Source organism: Choristoneura fumiferana, chromosome 2 (genome assembly GCF_025370935.1).
Source record: "Choristoneura fumiferana chromosome 2, NRCan_CFum_1, whole genome shotgun sequence".
Classification (NCBI taxonomy): domain Eukaryota; kingdom Metazoa; phylum Arthropoda; class Insecta; order Lepidoptera; family Tortricidae; genus Choristoneura; species Choristoneura fumiferana.
In genome coordinates, this window is record NC_133473.1 from 2,797,164 (window position 1) to 2,820,905 (window position 23,742).

The following is a 23,742-nucleotide window of genomic DNA, read 5'->3' on the forward strand; positions in this document are numbered from 1 at the left end:
AACGGTACGATACGAACTTCGATTTTCGGTAGCCCCCCTGGGCAGGGGATTATATAGGAAGTGGAAGTGTTGAAAGTTTTTCGACAGCCAAATAGAAATAATCAAAGCGATTACCTCAGAAGCAATGACCTCCCAAATCTAGGTCAACCATTCATCAGCCTCCATTGCTTTCTGATCGCTTTTTTATCGATCGAATGATAATTCAAAACTAAATACCGGATTCAACAGAAACAATCCATTCATAATTTACAGTAGTTGTTTTCAAAATATTTTATTAACACAATTCATTCAATAACACCAAAGATTATAACATTCTCTAACATGAAACCTAAAATAAAATACAATTTCACCTAATCGTATTTACTTACCAATTTATATCATTCAAACATCATTTCGACTATGAGGTATACAGAATAAATATTATATTTGAAATATATTTCACATAAATTAGCCGTCAGAAGTGTATAATATTAGCTATAGCTTCAATTGAATATACGACAGTGCGTGTCATAATAGCATATAAATACCCTTGCCGTCTCATTCGTTCGCTTAGAAGATCGAAAAGGAAAATAAAACACATAAAACAATCAAGTAGAAACAAAATAATATGGAATGTACAAATCATGTTTATTCACTGATTCCTGGCATTACAATAATTATATTTGTGACTCGCTTTTGAAAAACATTCGAAGTGGTCACTCGAGAGATAACAATTACAGGCCTGGTAATAATTATAAGGATACATAATCACACCCACTATAACACTGAAAGCTATTAGCATGTATTTAAGCCAGGTTAAACCTTAACATTCTCAGCAAAAGACGCGGTACACAGTACCTTGGGGGTTTCAACGGTTTATAAATTATTTTTAAGATAACTTGTTTGGACTTAAATTTCTATTCTAACTGTACATTAGTTTCGCCTTAACGCTAAAATAATCTAAAAAGTGATATCGTCAGATGGAACCATTCGCGGATGGAAGGAGCGCGCAACAAAATTGATATGTCGAGTGGTGGAACTAAATTCTCCTGTCACCAAAAAAAAAATTAAAGTATAGGCAGTTTTAAAATAAGTAACGCTGTCATCGCGCGGTAGAGTTGAATCATGATTAACTTCGAACGTGATCGTTTTACAAAATGATAGGATAGAAAATGGTCCGCGGCTCGGGGCGCGTGGCGGTCGCAGCATCGAGGCCGTCCGCGCCGGAGCTATGCAGGCCGATGTCCGAATACTCAACAAGTTTACAGTGCTCCGGGACTCTATGCGAAGCTTTACCGACGACGACATCACTGTGCGCGAGTGGCATAGAGCCTCGAAGCACGGGCGACGGGAGACGAGTGTTGCAGATTTACATTTTCGTGTAAAGATAGATGGCCACGATGAGACCGTATAGACCCAACACTTCAGCGAAAATGAGGATAAGGATCATGCCGACGAATAATCTAGGTTGTTGCGCTGTGCCGCGGACACCGGCGTCACCCACGATGCCGATGGCGAAGCCAGCTGCCAGGCCTGAGAAACCGACGGCCAGACCGGCGCCCAAATGGATGAAACCTCTGCAAAGAATAGAAAAAGAATGTTAGAGAAGAGAAAGAACAGACTTACTTAAAATAGTAATTTAAGAAGAGAATCTGTCAAAATGATGTAGGTGGTATATCCTTTCATACGAGTATTTCTCCTATTCTCATTCATCTGTGCACCCGTCGTATCTATTGCCGTTTCACTTTTTTATCCCTGGATAAGCAATGGTAATTAATTAGACTAAACACACATATCCGAAAAAAAAAGGATGTCAGCCATTCGCAATTATCTGCGCACTGAAGTCTAATTATCGTGCCACTAATGCGGAAATAGCGCCACGGTAATTACGGTGCACAGATTAATGTGAATATTCGATTTACTAGTTAGTCATTAGTTTTGTTTGGGAATGTGTGCTCTGCATATTACAGCTTGTAGAATAAACTTTTAAGTCTTAAGTTTGTAGGTTGCCCAGCTAAGTAAATAGTCGAAGTTCATTGCAGTTTTATATGATTCACGGTTAATTACATTTACATTAATCATTTGCCGGGATGTGGACAGTGATTAACTTTAATGGGCCCACAAAGATAATAACGGTACATCCTATAGCAATTATGGCTGTATTGCATTGATATGGATCTTGGAAAATGATTTAATGAATCACTCATGCTTTTCGTTGAACAAACATTTGGACTCAAAATACTAACTATGTATGATAAGTTTGTTGCCGATCCGCTAGAAGCTCTCTCTCATGGTTATAGAGACGTTAATGCTTGGTTCGAATGTTTTTACATGGGCTGTAACTAGCCAAATAAGTTGTCTTTAAAATTTGCAAGTTGAATTTCACCCAATTGGATGATAAGATAATGCACAGTCAACAAAAAGTAGGGTCAGCGAGAAAATCGAGAAATGAAGTTATTTTTTTACCCAAAATCTTTAAACAACAAATCTTAATGACCTTTAACAATGAGATTATGTTGCTTCAGACATGGTAAAATTGTTCTTTAGTGTTAATGTGCAGTGACATGTCTAACCAGATACATTGGCATGCAAACATTGTCTAATAGATTGATGTTATGCAAATGTTTCATTCAGCATCAACTACTCCAATATATAAACTGATCCTAAAACTAACTGTCGACTCTACCACAGCATAACAAGGGAAACTTGTTATACTGTGACTCTACTACTGAGTTTTGAAAGGTAATATTATTGTCCTCGGATCATTTTGGCATAACATTTTTGTCACTAAGTATGTCACTAACTTCATTTCCACACGTAACGCTGGAACAAAAGCTAGTAAAGGATTGAGTTATTATGGTGGCTGTAAAGTCTGAATAATGAGTTGCTATTGTTGTGTTACACAGAAGTCTCCATTTTGTTGCTATTGTCGACTTTTTCAAACTAATCTGGCATGTAATAACTTCTTTGAGGTGACAGTTTGAAAGTACAATCTTCTCTTCGTTTCACTCTTGACACAGTGGTTATGGTCATTTTGGGTGTTTGTAACCCACTTCACTATCCATCACTCATCTATGACAGTTCCTCTATCCTCGTGCATGCGTACAAGGGACTGTACATGGCTGCTGTTATTTGGTCGGTCAATCTAATAGGCGATTTTCCGCGCGTCCGAGTGCCTTCAACACGAAATTACAAAACTATGCAGTATTGTATAGACTTATCTTATGAATCACTAAAACAAATAGGGTATCAACTCTTTTCAGTTATTTTCCACTCTGCTATCCTAGACATAATAGTGAAGTAATGAGGAAACTTCCTCTTGAAAATATACACATACAACTGTTACCAAAATCATCAGTGGAGAGCCACCTTGTAGTAGGTGAATATAGCGGCTGAACGTCCAAGTGTTAAATATGCTACTTTTACATAGTATCTGTGATCTAAGTCGAGACCTATCTAATTTTGATTTTTTTAAAGGAATTGGGTAATCTGTAAGCTAAGCACTAAATCAAGGGGCTCAGGCATGAAATGTCCATTTTCCTAAAATGTATTTTTCCCAAAATGTCTGCTTTTCCGTAATGTCAGCACGTCTTTTGGATAATGTTAGCTTCTTATAATGTCTATTTCCAAGAATGACAGTTTTCGTATAATGTTCGTTTTTTTTAAAAAAAATTGGCATTCCAGAAGTGTGTTTATTTACCTAAAATATCTTTATCATTTTAAATTTTATTTCAAGAGTAAGTAAATGCAAGCAATAAATTAAACTTATACATTCAGAACATTGATTTGAAAATAAAGCAGACATTATGGGAACTATTTAAAAAAGTGAACATAACCGAAAACCAGAAATTATGATAAGGCTAATAAATAAACATTATGAATAGACCACTTCCTGAGATTGTACACATTTTAAATAGCAGACATTTTGAGAAATCTGACAAAATAGAAGTGCTAAAAGACGTTTTGAGAATTGTACATTTTAGGAAAACAGATATTTCAGGCCTGAGCCAATCAAGGACTGTTATTGATCCAAAAATGTATACATCATGTTATACACCTACCGTGTTATCGTTTAGATTGATTAAGCCTGTTATCAGGGCAGGCAGAAGTGCCTACTTATGGAAAATAGAGTACTTATATATATTACATTTTACTTCGAAAATTACTTGCTTGAAAAATCAAATAAAATTATGTCATGATCATGACATCTTGAGGGTGTGCCTAATATTGTAATAAAGAGGTCTACTTTTATAACAAGGATATTCCTATTGTGCTAAATCAAGTATTTTTCATCATCATCATCATACCAGCCTATATACATCCCACTGCAGGGCACAGGCCTCCTCTTAGAATGAGACGGCTTGGGCAGTAGTTCCCACGCGGGTCCACTGCGAATTGGGAACTTCACACACACCATTGATGTTTTCCTTCACCGTAAAGCTCATTATAAATTTCAAATGTAATTCCGCACATGAATTTCGAAAAACTCAAGAGGTGCAAGCCGGGGTTTGAACCCACAATCCTCTGCTTGAGAGGCCATAGGTCAAACCACTCTGCCACCATGGCTTTTTAAAGTATTTTTAAATTTATAATATGATGAGGCTACAGCTAGTGTCTAGTGTGAATTTTGTACTTTCCCAGGATAAAAAAGCCCAATTTGAATCAGGATGTAACTGTCATTAGTGAAGGAATTGGAGATTTCTGTCCAGTAGTTCCAGAGAACTCCCTTCATGCAAATAAACCTGGTAAGTTTTTCTTTATTATTTGGATGGATCCATGATCTGCCCTAAATGATAAAAGATATCAATGAAATTAATTAAAGCAATAAATTTAGTGCTTGAATCTTAGAAATGAGATACTACAATGATTAAATAACAAAAATAATATTCACTAATTGTACTTCTACAACACACACGACAAGGAAAAATACATCATAAATAATAATTAGTTTGTTTTTCAAATTAAAAAATGTAGTTATTTTTGTTAGACGAAAGAAGTTCCGACTCATTAATTACTTTGGCATACAGTTAATTACTGTCATTTCTAAGTACTTGAAACTATTTAATATCACCTCAAGTCATTACAAAGAAATATTTTTTTTAATAAGAATTCTAATTATTTTATCATACTATCTCCTCTATTTATTAGTCTTCTATGTATAGTTTTAGAATATGTGTAAATAAACCTGTCTTTATTATTGATCTGCTCTAGGCCTAAGAACTTGATTGTTAGGATAACTCTGCATGATTGAGAAAGTCATGGATTAAATTCAGTTTGTAACATTACTTCAAATATATTGCAAACACATAATAAATAAGCGAAAATTTTGTGAGAACCATGTTCTCCATATGACATAATATAGGTCAGAGATGATGACACAACCAGTGCAATAAACTTTTAATGTGACAAAAGAATTCTTGGAATGGCTCCATTCAAGGCGGACGTAGAGGAGGGGGAGGCGCCCATCTCGGCGACAATTTCCATATTCTGAACACGCCTTATTGTAAATTGTAGCAAGGCTTTTTATCCCAGTTCAAATAGTTCATAGATCACTGCATCCAGATAAGAAAAAGGCAATGGCATAAAAAAATGCAATGACCCTGAATGACATCAGTCATTATCATTGTTATTTCCAAGGTCCTAGGAAATGTGACATCGGAATCACTGAAGCAATGAATTTTATTCTTTGGAGGGATTTGGCACTGGCGGTCAAAGTTTACATCGAATTATCTTCTTCAATCTAGGTTTTGTCACGTTAATTGTTTGCTTATTATCGCAGTAAGTTGTCACACTCGCATCCTAAATATGGCACAATCCTTCTACTAAAATTAGAATGCAGTCTGTAATCCCCCATGATCAAATAAAAGATTACAGGGAGCACACTTTGAGAAGCTGCTTTAGACCAAGACCTTTAATTTTTTTTCTTCATTATACAATATGTACTTCACACATATTTCTTGGTAGTTGTTTTTTGTTGTGACTGGAAAATATGCCAGCACAATCAATGGGAACATTAAATATCAAATTAACAAACTAAGCATGCCATCTGTGTAAATAAAGATAACTAATAGCTACTACTAACAGCGTAACTCAATATAGTTAGCACAAGATGCTGTTTCTCAGGGTTATACACTACATTCCTCTCATAAAAACAGAATTAGTTAAGTAATTACAGCAGTTTAGGCATTACATACCAAACGTCATTGATGTGTGTTTAATGAAATTCTGTCTAATCTTTTAACATTCACATGAAAAAGACAGGTGGTTTTATATCTACATATTATTATTATCTTGGTATTAATTTTCTACATTGGTTAGGTAAAGCAATTAAAACTTTATTTTGTAACATTGCAATAGTTCTGGGATTCCCTTGAATTTCTTGTATACATTCTATTGCAGTTGGGCATCACGCAATTGTTTGTCCAAATAACAACACATTCTAAAGTGGAAAAACACTTGCCTGTCAGTCAGTCACAAGTTTTAAAGATAGTCTAGAACATTACCTGAACAAGGTGTAACCCTGGCTTGGGGGCTCCAGGGAACCAGCGATCAGGACAGCCACCACCAACCCGTAGATGGCAATGATACCCGCCATGACGACGGGAATGATGGACTTCATGATGAGCTCTGGCCTCATCACCGACATGGCGGCGATACCGGTGCCCGACTTGGCTGTGCCATAAGCCGCTCCCAGCGCTGGAATTAGTAACATAAAATGTTATTTTTGATTTACATTAACTAAGGGAACATTGAATATGTCAAATGCTGGACCTATTTAGCATGATGTATGTCTCATGCTTTTTTTTGTTCTGTGATTGTGTTGTGTGTGTATGTTCATGTTTTATGATGTTAAATAGATGCATTTTTCTTCCTTAATTTCTTTCTTGGGACATATTTAGGTTGGAAATGAGATGATTAGATTGCACAGTTGACATACTAGTTTTTGTGAGTTTAATTTTAAATTTTTGCCCCTAAGATACATGTATTTTATACCTAGTTTAGGAGACAGAATTTCCGAATACTCTATAATGAATCATGTACAAATAAATTATTATTATTTTAATTATAATTCAAGCTTTTCTTTTGTTTTTTTTTTGCATGTTGTCACCTAACTATGTGCATACCAAATTTCATGTTGATTTGATCACTACAAGCAAGCAAAATTTGAATTGCAAGATATAAAAAAACATTGAAAGTTTTTTATAAGCTTGTAAAACAGAAGGAATAGATGTAAATTGAATCTTTTCAGAGAATTCCCATAACAATGCATGTCAAAGATGGTTTTCTCTCATTGTTTTGAAAAGTATCAACTTCATATAAACTACTCGCCTCATATTTGAAATGAAGATCTTTAAGTATGATGAGAAAGTGATCTAGTGCAGTAATATAGTATACAGTCAGCAGCAGAAGTGGATGAGTAGTTATGGTGCTCAAAATGATTTACACATGACTCTACTGCCAAGGCAATAAGAGTGTGTAACTCCTTTTGAGCACTATAACTGCTCATTTACTTCTGCTGTTGACTGTATGTGAATGTACTTTGAAATTGCTTGCTAAGTGAGAGCCACCATTAGTTTTAGCAACTTTGTGTGATAATCTCAAGTGCCGTTGTCACATGACTGCTAAATGTTTGTCGGTTTTCATAGAATTGACATGTTACTTTTCACATGACAGTTAAAACTTGATATAACTGTATGTCAATCTCTTTACATAATCTTCCAATTAAAAATGTTAGTATTTTGCATCCTAACAATTCTAGGTAGAAATGTATGATAAATTACAATGTTCTATTAAGTGTTTGCAATTACTTGCTTTCATTCCATTCAAGTACCTCTGTAATATTGTTACTCTGAGTACCATCCTGAGACCTCAAGGTCGATAAAAGTACCTTATTATGTAAGGTGTTTCTCATAGTTTGAATGTATCACTTAAGTACTAAATTAAGTAAAACTCGTTCCATTGGCAAAAAAGATGAGTTCAGGCTGAAAAAAAGATGTCCCTAGGCCTAAACTATGCCTAAAGGGAGTGGAATTAAACCTTTATCAGACAGTTGCTGTTCAATTAAGATAACTTAGTTGTTGAGTTAAGATAACATGTCCTTTGCAGCTTCATCACAGGACCAATCACATGACTAAAAAGCATAGACAAAATTAAGTTTTTTTTTCATTTGCTTGAATCCTTCTTTGATCCCTTGGTAATGTGAAAAACGATTCCAGAAACACTTCAGTTTAGGTTATGTTAAGTTAAAAACATATGACCTGTCACATGATGTCCTTAAGTTAGGTCATGTGACCTGATGATGGTCACATTTTTTGTAGGCTGACTCAATGGGAATCCCAATCGATAAATATATCAATAGGAGCTACTATGAGAACTGCATAAGGAAAATACCACCACCACCATTTTAAAACCCAGAACTGAACGAAAAATCTAATCTAAAGTATGCATCCTTGCGACATCCAATCGACCGACAAATCACCAGTTTTTTGGTCATTTTGTTTCTACAAAGGCAACAACTTTATACAGCCTGCTTTCTACCGAGCCTTTGTTAAAGACAACAGATACCAACATGACAAAACCTAATTGTCAATCACATGACACGCCAATGAATCATTCTAAAAAATAACAATAAAATTTCTGAAACCGCCCCTCGCGCTGAAAAAACCCGTCTAGACATAACATCCAGTCTGCGTTCGTCACAAATATTTCCGAATGTCTGTCTGTCGTATGGGACAAGGTGCGGCTATACCTATAATTAGGATGCCTAAAATAACACCGCATTCATAATTTTATACTTAAGTTCTCTGTCTACAGCAAATTTCATGCAATTGTCTACGTGAAGCATGCCAAAAATTGCTGAAAGTAGGGCAATCCATTTCGGCAGATCGATAAAACAAATCTAGACAGCCATTTCAATACAAGTAATATAGAATCTCTTACCGCTAAAGATGATAGCGGACGCCGCCCCCATAACTCCAAAGAAGGGTCCATAGATGGGATTATCAGCCGACATTTTGAATTTGAAGTGTGGGAGTATTTACAGGTCCCAAAAACTGTGATGACTATCTGCACACACTCACTCCACGGAACTACTTTAGCACAGACAAATATGGCCCAAGCCTTGCAGACTCGCTAGAATGGGTCATATGACGATTGATGTTCAAGGCAGTGCTCGATATGCCCCTAGTTCTGATTGGCTTTCGTACGTCACTTCCTAAATGCGCAACCAATCCTGAGCTAAAGATTTCGCAGCGTTCTGACGTAGATCATTGATGTGGATCGCTGGCCAGCAATTTCCTTCTGCGCATGCACGGCTTAACAATTTCACTCCTTTTAAGATTACAATTTCCAAATAAAATATTTTTTATCAAAAATAAGATTATCAAAATTTTATTTCAATTATTATTTTTGCTACACATGCTACACATTGTCAAAAAGTAGAAGTTTCAATAATTAAATCAGTGTATTGACCGTAAGTAGGGATACCATGTGCAAGCACTTGCAACTTTAGTAGTTTTTTAATTTTATTGCTGTGTAGTGTTTTTTTATCATCATCCCAGCCTATAAAATATACGTCCCACTGCTGGGCACAGGCCTCCTCTCAGTACAAGAGGGCTTGGGCCATAGTTCCCACGCGGGCCCAGTGCGGATTGGGAACTTCACACGCACCATTGAATTGCTTCGCAGGTTTTTTTTAAAGTATCTTGATATTGTTTCAAAGGTCTCAATTGGTTTTCAATCTCCCTCTAATTATTAAAACATATAATTAGACGATAAAGAGCAGACATCGAATGGTGATGCCACTTTCTTTCGAACTATGACGTTTTGACAAAATAATGTTTTTTTATTATGAAAACCTGAATTCAAAGACAGAAGATGCTTTTTCATAATTTTGTGCAAAGTGATAATAATTTCACACATCGTTAACCTATTCAAGCATAATAAATAAATAAATATCATGGAACAGAATAGGCTAATAATAATAATTGACACTAATTGACCTAGTCCCACACAAAGCAAAGCTTGTATTATGGATACCAGGTAACGGATAAACACTTATTTAGAAAAATACATACTTAAAGACATTATTAAACGTCCAAGACCCGAAAACAAACATTCGTACAAACAAAACATTCAAACATTTTTAGACGACCAGATGGCCTAGTGGTTAGAGAACCTGACTACGTAGCTTGAGGCCCAAGGTTCGATTCCCGTGTCGGGGCAGATATTTGTATGAAAAATACGAATGTTTGTTCTCGGGTCTTGGGTGTTTAATATGTATTTAAGTATGTATCTATATCTTTATAATTATATTTATCCGTTGCTTAGTACCCATAACACAAGCTTTGCTAAGCTTACTTTGAGACTAGGTCAATTGGTGTGAATTGTCCCGTGATATATATATTTTTTATTCTTATTATTCATACAAATATCTGCCCCGGCCGGCGATCAAACCACCATCTCTAGCCATCTGGCTGTCCAGTCGTCAATTTAAGTGTTTCAGTTGTTAATTTGAGTGTGTCTTTTCTAGTGATTACCTACTTCAAAGTTTATATTGTAAAATAAAAATAAAATGTAACACAATAATTAATAAAAAAAATTGTACAGTTACCACGGTATACTGATAAAAGTGATAAACTGATTCTTAAGCTTAATTTTTCTAAATGAACTAAAATAATTTCCTTGCTCACCGCGACCTACGATAGCTAAGCTTATGCAAAATATGCGTGTTCATGCAGTTCCTCCACCTCCACCCTGTAAGAACACACACAAATCACACAAACCCATCTATCACCACCACCACACTACACTGACGCGTTTCGAACTCAAACAGAGCTCATCTTCAGAGTGACACAACCGTACACCATGCTACCAGTTGTAGACTAACGAACCACAACCACCGTTTTAACTTGTCACTGTAACTCCCCAAGTACCCACATACGTTTAATGAAACAAAACACTTATATAATGCCCTTATATAATGTAATGTAACACTCTTATATAATGTAACACTTCATACGAATATTATTATTATTATTATTATTATTATTATTGTTTATTGTGGCAAGGGGTTTCGTCTCGATGTTTTAGAATGCATGGAGATAATTAGATACAACAGTATGGGGTCTATTATTAATGAGCAGGTAAATTTAGTTTCATCTCCCTTGATACGGCTTGGATCTAATTTCAGCAATGGTAGTTAATAAAACATGCCTTGACAGTAAATAAATAAAAAATCAAGGTAGTTTTGAAGGACGGTTAAAAAAATTTATTAATAATTTGTGGGTAGTTTTGTTTTGTTTCATTAAACGTATGTGGGTACTTGAGGAGTTACAGTGACAAGTTAAAACGGTGGTTGTGGTTCGTTAGTCTAACAACTGGTAGCATGGTGTACGGTTGTGTCACTCTGAAGATGAGCTCTGTTTGAGTTCGAAACGCGTCAGTGTAGTGTGGTGGTGGTGATAGATGGGTTTGTGTGATTTGTGTGTGTTCTTACAGTGTGGAGGTGGAGGAACTGCATGAACACGCATATTTTGCATAAGCTTAGCTATCGTAAGGTCGCGGGTGAGCAAGGAAATTATTTTAGTTCATTGATATGGACCTCCGCAAAGTAACGCCTGATTCAATAAATTATTTAATTTTTCTAGTTTGAATTAAATACTCGGATCAGCAATTTAGCAGGTTCCTGGTGCAGGGACGTAAATTGTTGAAGAATAATAATTATTCTGGTGCTCCACCATGAGCTCCACTTCATCGTTTGTTATGCGGGGAACATTCATTGCTTAGCAATACTTGTTACTGTGTGGTGGCCATCTATGGTCTTGATTAGTTCCACTTCGCCAAACGGTGATTTCCAAAAGCAAATGCACAAGTTTTGTTTTTTAAATATCCAAATGCCGACAAAAATTATCAGATCTCAACCTTATGACTACAGGCGGGACCACCAGTAGTCTTCAAGAAATAATAGATATAAATAACCGACAAATTGAGAACCTTCTTTTTTTAAGCCAGTTAAAATATGCGTTTCTGTTTTGTAATAATGTTAATTACAAATTTCTACTGTGCGCTGGCAGGAAATGGTTTTTGTTTTATTTAAGTAAGATTTCCTTTATTTATCATTTGGTTCACTGCGTGCAACACAGCCTACAAAAGGGTGCAAAAACTAATAAAAACGTGCTTAATATTTTCCTACAGAGTTGTTCCCATTACATATCGTCGTTTAGCCATCGTTTTACGGTAGCGACGAAGACAACATGCAAAAATCCTTAAGTACTTTGTTTCAATTTTGTACGTCTTTTTTGTGTGTTTTTTTGTATAATTTCAATTTTACAGCGTATTGGTTTTTACTGTAATGCTGTAATTTTTAAGTGACAAATAAACGTGTCAAAAATGTGCCAGTTACGTTGAAAGTGGCGCCCTCACTTCATTTCTACTCTTTATGAGCCTAATTTAGTTTTTGTAAATAACAATTTATTCCATAGTAGAAAATTTTCATAGTGTCTAGCTACACTGGCCACGTGCGTTTGACAGCTGTCAGAAATGACAATTGCAAATAAAAACATGCGGCGTTATTTGAAACGCTAATTCATTTATTACAGAAATTATAAAAATAACATAAATTGTAAGCAAAAATGAAGTTCAATTACAAGGTTAGTATTTTTTTTCCAAATTGTCCGTATCAAAATAATACCATAACCATAGCTATCTCGTTAGAATGCTTACTTTGTTATGATTGTCCCTGGTTTTGGTAAGTTTCCTTAAATTTAATCAGCAACGTGTAGATTTTTATAATATGCCAGTTGTTAACAGATTTCATTCCATTTTTTTATGCCCTCCTTGATGTAAGATTATTGACAATATCAACAATCGAACATAACCTATTGTTATTGGGTGGAAACATTTCAGTTCCAGAATCTTCTGGGCACCGTGTACCGCCGAGGAGATATTCTGTTTACAAACAATGGCAACTGTGTCATCAGCCCGGTGGGAAATAAAATCACCATATACAATTTGATACAGTAAGTACTTCTATCGTTCATCCACCATTACCTCATATTTCGTTTTATACAATTTTTTTACCATACAACGGCAAAACCTACTAGACACTGGCAAAATTGTCCTCCAATGGACAGCCATATTTTTCTAAAAAAAACAACAACAACAACAAGTACTTCTAGTTCACTATAAATAAGGCATTCAAAACCAGTTTTTATTGTATGGAGAAAACCCGGTTTTCGGTTTTGAATGCCCTAACTATAAACAACACCCTTTATCTAATACTGTTTTCTCCATTTTACTCCACTGTGCTACTGTGTTGTGCGGTTTTACATGGCATTCCCCAGCAGTGATTTAATTCAAATTTAGTTAGTATTTTTTATTTTTTAACTTCAACATATTACAGTTAAAACTGCTTATCCTCCTAACGCCCAGTCCTCTATAAAGGACTTATTGTAATTTGAGCTTCAAACTATCATAAATGACATAAAGTTTGATGTTCATTATATCAAAAATTTTACTTGGGTGTTAGGTTATAGCAACATCAGTATAACAACATATTGAATGTAACAAGAAAGGAAAAAGTCACATGATGTTATATACACCAAAATAACACTGGTTATAATGACCAACAATGAATAACCCATGTTTGACCAGCGTCAGCGGCATGGTTGACATCATGCTGAGTTGGGACCATTTTGTGACACAATTTGTCTCGATTTCCGTGTTTCTTTTTTCTCTGCTTTGAAAATGTGACAAATAAATGTTTTTCTTTAAATAGAAATAGAAATAGAAATAATATTTATTCACTTGAACAGCGGTTACAGAGATGTTCGGTTGGTACACATAAAAATGAGTAGAATGTTCAGCACTCCCGTCGGCATCACCAGCATGTGAATATTCTTTCTCTTTCTTTTCTTTTCTTTAACACCCAAGTATTACTACTTCTTCAATGTTGTTAAAAACAGTTTTGACTGTAACAGTAAAGTACATAATACATATTTATTATGAAATCTTATAATATCAAATTTCATAATAATATATTATATTATTATTATACAAAAATAAAGAAAAACACAATTGATCAACATTGAGATACAAGCACACACAAAAGTAAACCACATGTCATTTGTTCTTGCAGAAACAAGAGTGTCACACTTCCTATAGAGAGTCATTACAACTACACAGCCCTTGATGTGTCACCTAATGGATCTACGCTGCTGGCAGTCAATGAACGTAAGTAATTTGGCATTGACAAATATATTTTGAGGTGTTCCTTTTCATCAAATGTTTTTCTTTTCTGCAAATTGTGTATTATTTTAAGTTTAATGTCGAAATAAAGTTATGTCTATGTCTATGATGGCACACCACAGTTTAGACGACGAATTTTTAAATGAGCAAAAGACAATGTGATACCATTGCGTGTGTCCTTCAGACCATAACACCACCTTCTTGATTTCATTTAAGATTATATATAAACAATATATTATTCTATTTAAATTAAATTACTATGTTTGAGGACATTTGTAAATGTATTGTATTATTGACATGAAAAGAGAATATTTATACAAATTATTAGGGCTGGGCCAAATATTTGTTTTATATTCGGTATTCGGCATATTCGGCAGAATAACCGAATGTTCGGTAAAGTGGTACAGTCACCAGCACCAATATCTGACACAAAAAGCGTGCATAAATATCTGATACGACTCTATTTCTTGGGCCGGAAGGACGTGTCAGATATTTTTGCACGCTTTGCTGTGACAGATATTAATGCTGGTGACTGTACTCAAAATTTTTACTGTATTGAGCCATGTATGAGTTGAGTGTTCAGTGTTATTTTTATGAGCTTTATGTTTTTGTTGACACTAGGTTTATTTCCAATAACAGCAGATAATAAAGATGGTTATTAAACTTATTAAATAAAAATAAGTAAGATGTTTATAATAAAATAATATGTTAATATACTTGATTAGGTCTTTATTGTGAGAAATTAAGCAAGATTTTGTTTTAATCAAGAGTCAAATTAAATTGATTAAATTACAACATTTAAAAAATTGAAAATGAATCATATTACTAGTTTGTACTTATGAATCAATTATGCCGAATATTCGGTTCGGTAAAAGTTTTACCGAACATTCGGCCGAATATTCGTATTCGGTAAAACCCATGTTCGGCCCATCTCTAATAATTATAATAAAAAAATATCTTTCACAATGTACCAGATAGTTTTTATTAATGAACTGAGCAGTCTGTTATGGTCATAGTTAACAGAAATCAAAAAGGACATGGTGCATTATAAAAGCTGTTGTCAACACCCTCGTCATGAATAAATAACAAGAATTACTCCTTTAAAGGTATTAGATGTGGTTAAAAACTTCCTAATATTGAAATATTATATTTCTGCTTCCAGAGGGTGAAGCTCAGATGATCAGCTTGCAGACATGCGCAGTGGTCCACAGATACAAGTTCAAGCAAGAAGTGAAAGCTGTTAAATTCAGCCCGGACGGGAAATACTTTGCGGCATGCTGTGCGGATATAGGTACAGATAATAAACTGGACGATTAAAGGAAGCTTTTTTGCTGACTGTACTTTTTGTGAACTCTACTTGCAATGTCTTCTAAACTAATTCCCGCATGCTCGTTTTCCTCCCTTTTGTGTGTAAGTATTATATATATATATAAAAAATCTACCAAATTTCAAGTCCATGTCATTAACCAGTGAAGAGTTCCCTCCTGCGGAGGCAATCCTGGCAGGACCAAAATGTCACTGCCAGATTAATATACTGAGTGGCAAAAAATCTGGCCCTCAAATGTATGCAGTAATAGGTAAGTTTGTATGGAGAGTGGGCCAAATTGTGTGCCGCTGAGTATAATATTGCCACTGGACTAACATGAGTAAGCCATATTTCCCGTCAATCTGACCCCAAGAGTTGGGTCAAATTTGACTTTTAAGATTTGACTACACGCAGACAACAGGACAGATGAAAGTAAATAAAGGAAAGAAAACGAATAGAAACCTCCCATTTCACCCGATTATGTCTCGCAGATCTGAGGCTCTTAGCCTTTTGAGCGCCACGGTCGGCAAAGCGCGACAGTTGAAAATCGTGGCATAGGCGCCATGTCGGCATTACGTGGCGCCTATGGAGCGATTTTCCGTTTTTTTTTATTGTCGTCTGTGGCCGGCTATGGCGTTGAAAAGTGTTTCTTTCAAAATGTTTTTAATTTTTTCATACAGATTTTATGATTCAGTTTTGTGACGCCCAAACCGAGTGTATGAAAAAAACGTCACAATACTGACGTTTTTGTTTGGGACATTTTTTAAAACTATCGGTAGCGATTGTTCTCTTGATTCTGAGTAGGAAAAACCACATTTTTTCTAAAATTTCAAAATAAAGAAAAGGTACCGTAAGGTCAGGGTACTTTGGCCCTTAGGATTAACTCGGTCCTGGTTTTATTATGGCTTTAAGAATAGGACTCTGCCATGTGGTTAGTGTTAATTGTTCGATCACATTTTTATGTTTTTATTTTAGATTTAAGTACCCCGACCTCACGGTACACTCTTTTTGTAAAAATGCCCAAACACAAACCCACACAATAGTAGATTGTACAACAAGAGCATAAAACGAGCCATTTTACCCGAGACGTTCAAATAGCTAGAGCATAAAAAGACATTTTATGTCGCCTAGATCCATCATAAATACGAACTTAAAAAATACTTTTTTCCCATTTCAGTGTTCATAATGACAGCCCCCTGCCACTTCACTGGAGAGTTCCGCTCGTTCGTCATGAAGCGTGTCTTCAAGAAGGCCAGGGATGACGTCACCTGCCTGGACTGGTCGAGCTGCTCCAGACTCCTGGCTGTCGGCTCCAAAGACACCATGACCAAGATATATACCGTGGACTACCTGGATAACCTGAATATGTGCTCGCTTGGAGGGCATACTGATAAGGTTAGTGATGTCTTTCCAAAGACTGATTAAGCTAGAAGGGGCCTGTAGCAAATTTTATCGCGGGCCTTAATTTTTTTTTTTTTTTTTTTTTTTATTCTCAAAAAAGGTACATAATTTTATTTACATAACTAATTTCGCCAAACTATGACGTTTATTGGCGAATATTGCGCTCACTTAGAACAATTGTACCCTACTTAATTAAAACTTATCTACTTACTTAATGTTTTGCGAATCAAATTTTTCTAGCAAAAACTTTTTTAGTTTATTCTTAAAAACTTTAAGACTATTACAATCATTTTCCAGAGGAATATTATTAAATAATCGTGGAGTGATGTATATTCTCGTTCTCTTACCGTAATAATTATTAGCTTTAGGTTCAACATACCTATGACGTGACGTGGCTCTCAGGTTACATGTATACGTCCTGAGGATTTTATGCTCCGTTGCTTGATACTGATCGATTGCTAATAAATATTTACTTTCTCATGCACCTATGAATTGGCTTCAGGTTTGCCCCACTAATACTGTAAATGCGAAAGTTTGTAAGTCTGTTTGCTTGCTTGTTTGATTCTTTATCACGTATAAACCGCTGATCCGATTTAGAAATGCGGTATACAAAAAGATAGTTTGAGTCCCTGGGAAGGACATAGGATAGTTTTCATCCCGGAAAATTGCATAGTTCCCGCGCTAAAACGCTAGTTGTACCATCAGCCAAATATGTGGTCTACCACCCTAAAGCTGATAATCGTTTGCATGTCATAAAACAATAATGCCAAATGACGTGTGTCAACTTGAAAGTTCGACTTTAGCGACATATTCATTTGATAGGAACTTGTTGAAAAATTGGTAGACCACTTATTTGGCTGATGGTACAGAAAATATCCATGCCGTATTGTTTCAAATGTCCAGCTATGTTCATACCAAATTTCATCCACATCCGTGCAGCCGTTTTAGCGTAAAGGAGTAACAGACATACACTGATACATATGCACACGCGCGCACACACACACACACACACACACACACACACACACACACACACACACACACACAAACCAGTGGCGTAGCGTGGTCTAATGTAGACATGGGCGAAGTCGTATCAGCGGGGCCCCTTTTCTATGGTCGCATATCGCATTTAAAGAGGTCTCGTGCGGCCCTTTTTAGTGCGAGGCCGTGGGCGAGGGCCCACTCCGCCCACGCCTAGCTACGCCAGTGCAAACACACACACACACACACGATGAGTTAGATAATGAGTTGATTAGGTTTGGTCAAGTCACATCTCCCTATTATCATTATCTATTCTTTCAAATTTCAGATAGTCGGCGTATTCTTTGAAAAGAAAAGCCTTGACATTATAACGGTCAGTCGCAACGGGCAGGTTTGTCTCTGGGAGGCCAGCATAGACATGGATGACCTCGTGACGTCAGAGGTCCAGATATCGCACAGAAAGAGACGAAAGATCAAGGAGGAGAGCGACCAGGAAGACGACGTCGATGAGAGAAACGTAGTGGAGAAAGAGAAGGAATATGTGAGTTTGATTATTGTGTTATGATTTATTGAGAAAATTCTTTGACCAAAGTGGCAAAAGAATGGAAGAAAAGACGATGTCCTGGGAAAAGGGAATGGTTGGCAATTCTATTATGAAGAATGCAAAACTCATAAAGCGGAATTCAGAATTTTTGGTATACCCCCTGCTGCAACATTACTATATTACCAAAACTCCTAAAACCTCCATTTTTTTACGCCAACATGGACCCCCGTAGACGGGGCGAATGCTTGATGAAGTTAGATTTATAATTATAATGAGATGTATTTTTGTCGGTAAAAAATGCAGCCATATCTGAATATGAGATTAATGAATTAATTAAACCAGTGATGTTATGAAGCTCCGTATCCGTAACCGAAACTATCGGATATCCGAAATAAAAAGCTATCCGTAACCGTAACCGAATCCGATATAAAAATTTCGGATAGTTTCGGATAGGGGCGGAGTCAAAATGCGACATGTTGTGACTGGTTTTCGTTTTTGGCCCGCCGAGCCGACAGAACAGCCGCGCGCGTCTTCTACATCTGTTGTTTATTATTTTTCTATTGCTAAGTCGTAATTTACGACTTGTAACTATTACAATAAAATTAAAGTCAAGTCATCTATATTCCTATTAGAAAGTAAACTCTTTACTGTACAAAAGAACATAAATAAAAATTACAAAATTATACGAGTAGGTGTTTAAGCCTTAGTTTGTAGTTTGTATTTTACTTTTACACTTCCTTAAAAATCCAATATCCGTAACCGAAACCGAAACTATCGGATAATCCGTAATAATTTAACACCCGTAACCGTAACCGAAACCGGTATTATGTTTCACATAATATCCGTATCCATATCCAGATCCGAAATGTTATATCCATAACATCCCTGAATTAAACCAGGTCATTTTAATTGTTCCAGGTAAGCGACAACGATGAGGAGATGGCGGATAAGCCGGATAAATCCACGTTTGAGAAGAGACTTGTCTACAAAAGGCTCGGTCGGCACTACATAGGGGATGCCATAAGGAGCGCTCACCACAAGGTCAAACTGTCCGCAGCGCAGTACCATAAGGAGACGAAGATGCTAGTCACGGGTAAACAAAAAAAAAAAAACTACTAATATTAACCAGGGTCCGAATGATCCACCCATTGCTAAATAACTTAATAGTAAAACCGATGGGCCGATTTCGATGCGTTGTTTGACGTGAAAGTGAGTTTCCTCGGTTCAGCCGTTTTTGAGATATTGAACTTTGAAATGACAATGTTGTGTGACAACTATTCTATGTTGGTTAGGTTTAAATTCATTGCATTACATTAGAATGAAATAACAACATGAAACTATCTAAAAAGCATATTCTAGACGTCCAACTATATACATGCAGTGGCGTAACTATAGGGTGGCAGGGCTGGCTAAATACCACGGGCCGCCGACCCAAGAGGGCCCCGGCCCAAGAGGCCGCGAGCTCAGAAATATTTTTTAACATTGTACCTGTGTATTTTATTTTACTTAAAATTAAACTAAGTACAACGTGACGATTTTTACTGATAGGGCCCCATCAAAAGAATTTGCCACGGGCCCCAGATGGTATAGTTACGCCACTGTGTACATGCCAAATTTCATCCAAATCCGTCCAGCCGTTTTAGCGTGAAGGGGTAACAGACATACCCACATACTCACAAACCGTCGTCGCATTTATACTCGTAATATTAGTAGGATGTACCTTATCGATCGATGATTTATGGTACCTCAGGCGGCGAGTGTTTGACGTAATATGAATATATGCATGTTATAACATACCTGTAGCATACCTGATGAAAGGTGTTACAACCACAGATATCGATTACACTAGATTACGCAAATGTATCTACTTCGCGTCTCCGAACCCCGACCGAACGTCGGGGTTGGCCCGATACAAAGACTGACCGCTAACTGACTAATCATGACTATTGACTGACTCGAGCCCTACGGCGCGGGCGTGCGGCGCATTTGAATCGATTTTGCGCTGACATTGGGGAATTCACATCGCTAATTCGCTCTTGAGACGTCACAGTAGCTATAAAAAAGTGACACGGTTGGTTTTCATACAGATTGAGGTTTTTGCGTTATCTAGTGTAATCTATATCTGTGGTTACAACTAACACCCTCTACCTTTACCAGGTTTCACGAACGGCATATTCTTCCTGCACGAGATGCCAGATGTGAATTTGGTCCACACGCTGAGTATATCGGAACACCGGATCAGTTCCGTGGCGATATCGGCGCCGGGCGACTGGATCGCGTTCGGGTGCCCCAACATCGGTCAGCTGCTAGTTTGGGAGTGGCAGAGTAAGTGTAGCTACTTTTTAGGGTTTCGTGCCTCAAAAGAAAAAAACGGAACCCATACAGGATCACTTTTTGTCCATCCGACCGATGGTCTGTCAAGACTCTTTATCTCGGGAACGCGTGGAGATATCGAGTGGAAATTTAAACTATTATACTAAACTCTACAGCCCCTAGAACCTGTGAAACAAATCGAATTTCAAAGTAACGTAAAAAAAAAGTTGCTGTCATTTATGCCGCAAAAAACCTATATTTCGACACTGTCAAGGAAATCAAAATTTTTAGTGTATTTTCCGTTGACTTGGAACTATGAAATTTGGACTGGATATTCATAAATACCTACAAATTTGTACGGAACCCTCGGTGAGCGAGTCTGACACGCACTTGGCCAGTTTTTTTACATGCTTCGCCCTGACTCGGACCGTGCTCGGCGAGAGCCGGCACGAACGCTTCCACCCAATAGACATGCATAAGAGCTTGTCCAGATGAGGCGATTTACGCGCGAGTGGACTCGCGCGTTCCCGAGGTACTGGGGCTACATATATCCCGTCCAGATGATGCTGCGCGTTTCGCAACTCGCGCGTAAATCGCGTGCAATGAGCGCGACTCTCGACTCGCACGTACTACGCGCGAGCGCCGCGCGAGTTGAGATACCCAGGCGCCATTGCTGCGTCCACTACCACGCGCGACTCCATGGCGAGTGGACGTATTAGATTTTATATTTTTATTGTAGTTATTGTTAGTTATTACGCGCGTAAAACGCGTCATCTGGACGCAATATAAAAATGAAACGCGCGAGTCCACTCGCGCGTAAATCGCCTCATCTGGACAAGCTCTTAGGTCAATTCCAGCACAAGGGGCTGCCTATTCTGGAATTGACCCAATGCTTCTTGCTTCCGTCAAATACCAGCTACTGTCTTCTGGACTGGGTCCTGACCGCCCGCCCTCGCCGGCGAGTCAGTCTATGGCACAGAAGTGTAACTACATTTCGTCGCTAAATTAAATGTTTGGCCGTGGACTGTACACTGTAGAGGGTAAAGAAAGATCAGCTGCTCACTGAATTTTAATTAGTCAGCAAACAACATTGGTACAATGCAAGGAGGAAAAATTGTAACACACGAGAGAGATGTTAAGTTGTGACTACCAATGAAGCGGAAGTGGAAGAGAAAAAAGTTCTGCCAACCTAAAACTGTTCAATACTCGTGTTTCCAGTAACACTGAAAATATATCATGAAATTTTTCATAGTAACGTTTGCCACAAAACATTATGGTTTGGGTTGTCCTTACAAAATGCAGTAGATTAGGTTAGGTTACTGTAATATTTTTTGTTTCAGGTGAGCAATACGTAATGAAGCAGCAAGGGCACTCGCTAGACATGACCTGTCTCGCTTACTCCCCCGACGGCCTCTACATCGTAACCGGCGGTTACGACGGAAAGGTACGACGATTGGCATAAAGGCGCGAAACCGCTTTCTGTTCGTGGCAATGTACAATACAAAAAACATAAAAATCGGTCAAGCCGTTTCGGAGGAGAACACAAACACTGTGACACAAGAATTTTATATATTAGAAGATACATAACTTTAATTTAAAACACAATATTTAGAAGTCCCAAGACCAGAGAGCAAACATTCGTATCATTCATACAAATATCTGTTCCGACCGGGGGTCGAACCTGAGCCTTTTGCTTCGACCCCTGAGCTTCGTAGTCCAGGTACTCTTACCACTTAACTATCCGATCGCCAAAGTATTTATTTATTATAAAAAATATTTTAACAAAAAAACTTGCGAGTAATAGAATGTAATAGCGAAACACATCAGCGCGATCTTATGTCGTGAAGTCACGGCAGAGGCACACTTTAAAACCAAACAAAATAACCTTGTCTTGCTGCCTTTGTCGCAGGACAAAATCGACAACAAACGGGACTGAAGCGTGAATGCAACGAATGTTAGGTTATGTTATGTTACGTTACTTTACGTTACGTTACGTTATGTTATTATTACGTTATGTGGTGGTTCATGCGCGTTTGACTTAGACTTAAACGAAATTATGACTCAAAGTCAAAATCAAAATATCTTTATTCAATTTAGGCTATAACAAGCACTTATGAATGTCAAAAATAATCTACCACCGGTTCGGAAAAACCTCTGTTGAGAAGAATCCGGCAAGAAACTAAACGAGGTAACTAAAAGGTGACTAAAATAAGTGCGAGTCGGACACACGCAACGGAGGTGCCGTATGAATTTGTAGGTACGTCAAAACATACAAGATGACCGGCCGTATCTATAAAAACCGGCCAAGTGCGAGTCGAACTTGCGCACGAAGGGTTCGGTACCATCTATACAACATTCGTTAGACATAAGCAAAAAACGGCAAAAAATAGCGTTTGTTGTATGGGAGCCCCCCTTAAGTATTTATTTTATTCTGTTTTTAGTATTTGTTGTTATAGCATAGCGGCAACAGTTATAATCTGTTAAAAATTTCAACCGTCTAACTATAATGGTTCATGAGATAAAGCCTGGTGACAGACGGACGGACGCAACAGCGAAGTCTTAGTATAATAGGGTTTCCGATTTTACCCCTTGGGTACGGAACCCTAAAAATCCAGTATTAGTAGAGAGTCTTACGTCTACAGGTAGGCGTCCACTGATCCGCATCGTACGCTGTGTATGTGCGTATACGTATGTGCGTTGCTTACGATGCGGACAGGTGGACGCACTTATATGAGTTTCTTTACAAAGAAAACTACGATCCGTCGCGTGCGATGCGTACGATACCGACAAGTGGTCGTTTACCTTAAGTGAAATACCTATACGCAGTCTGACGAATTACGTAACTTTGCCATGTTTGGCCTTGCCGCAATGGTCTTATTGTAAGTGTCTCTCTGTCTATCACTTTAGAGTTACACTGTTGTCGGTGGAATATCTTCCACTCATCCCCCTTACGAGCTATCCTCTTGACCTT

General features: G+C 37.3%; 2 protein-coding genes across 2 annotated transcripts in view; one reads left to right on the forward strand and one right to left on the reverse strand.

Moving 5' to 3' along the window:
• Positions 1–606: 606 nt before the first annotated feature.
• Positions 607–9,164, reverse strand: LOC141445644 (V-type proton ATPase 16 kDa proteolipid subunit c). The gene is made up of 3 exons (XM_074111495.1): positions 8,920–9,164; positions 6,483–6,675; positions 607–1,556 (listed from the first exon to the last, which is right to left on the reverse strand). Exons 1-3 carry the CDS (start codon positions 8,990–8,992, stop codon positions 1,349–1,351), a joined length of 474 nt encoding a protein of 157 aa, XP_073967596.1. The 5' UTR covers positions 8,993–9,164; the 3' UTR covers positions 607–1,348.
• A 3,339-nt stretch (positions 9,165–12,503) lies between these two features.
• Positions 12,504–23,742, forward strand: part of LOC141445647 (periodic tryptophan protein 2 homolog) — a 55,391-nt gene continuing 44,152 nt past the window's right edge. Inside the window, 9 exon segments of the mRNA XM_074111498.1 lie at positions 12,504–12,629; positions 12,886–12,998; positions 14,117–14,211; positions 15,389–15,517; positions 16,710–16,927; positions 18,243–18,455; positions 19,377–19,551; positions 20,616–20,783; positions 22,112–22,215. Of these exon segments, the coding sequence (XP_073967599.1) occupies positions 12,612–12,629; positions 12,886–12,998; positions 14,117–14,211; positions 15,389–15,517; positions 16,710–16,927; positions 18,243–18,455; positions 19,377–19,551; positions 20,616–20,783; positions 22,112–22,215 (1,233 nt within the window). The 5' untranslated portion in view covers positions 12,504–12,611.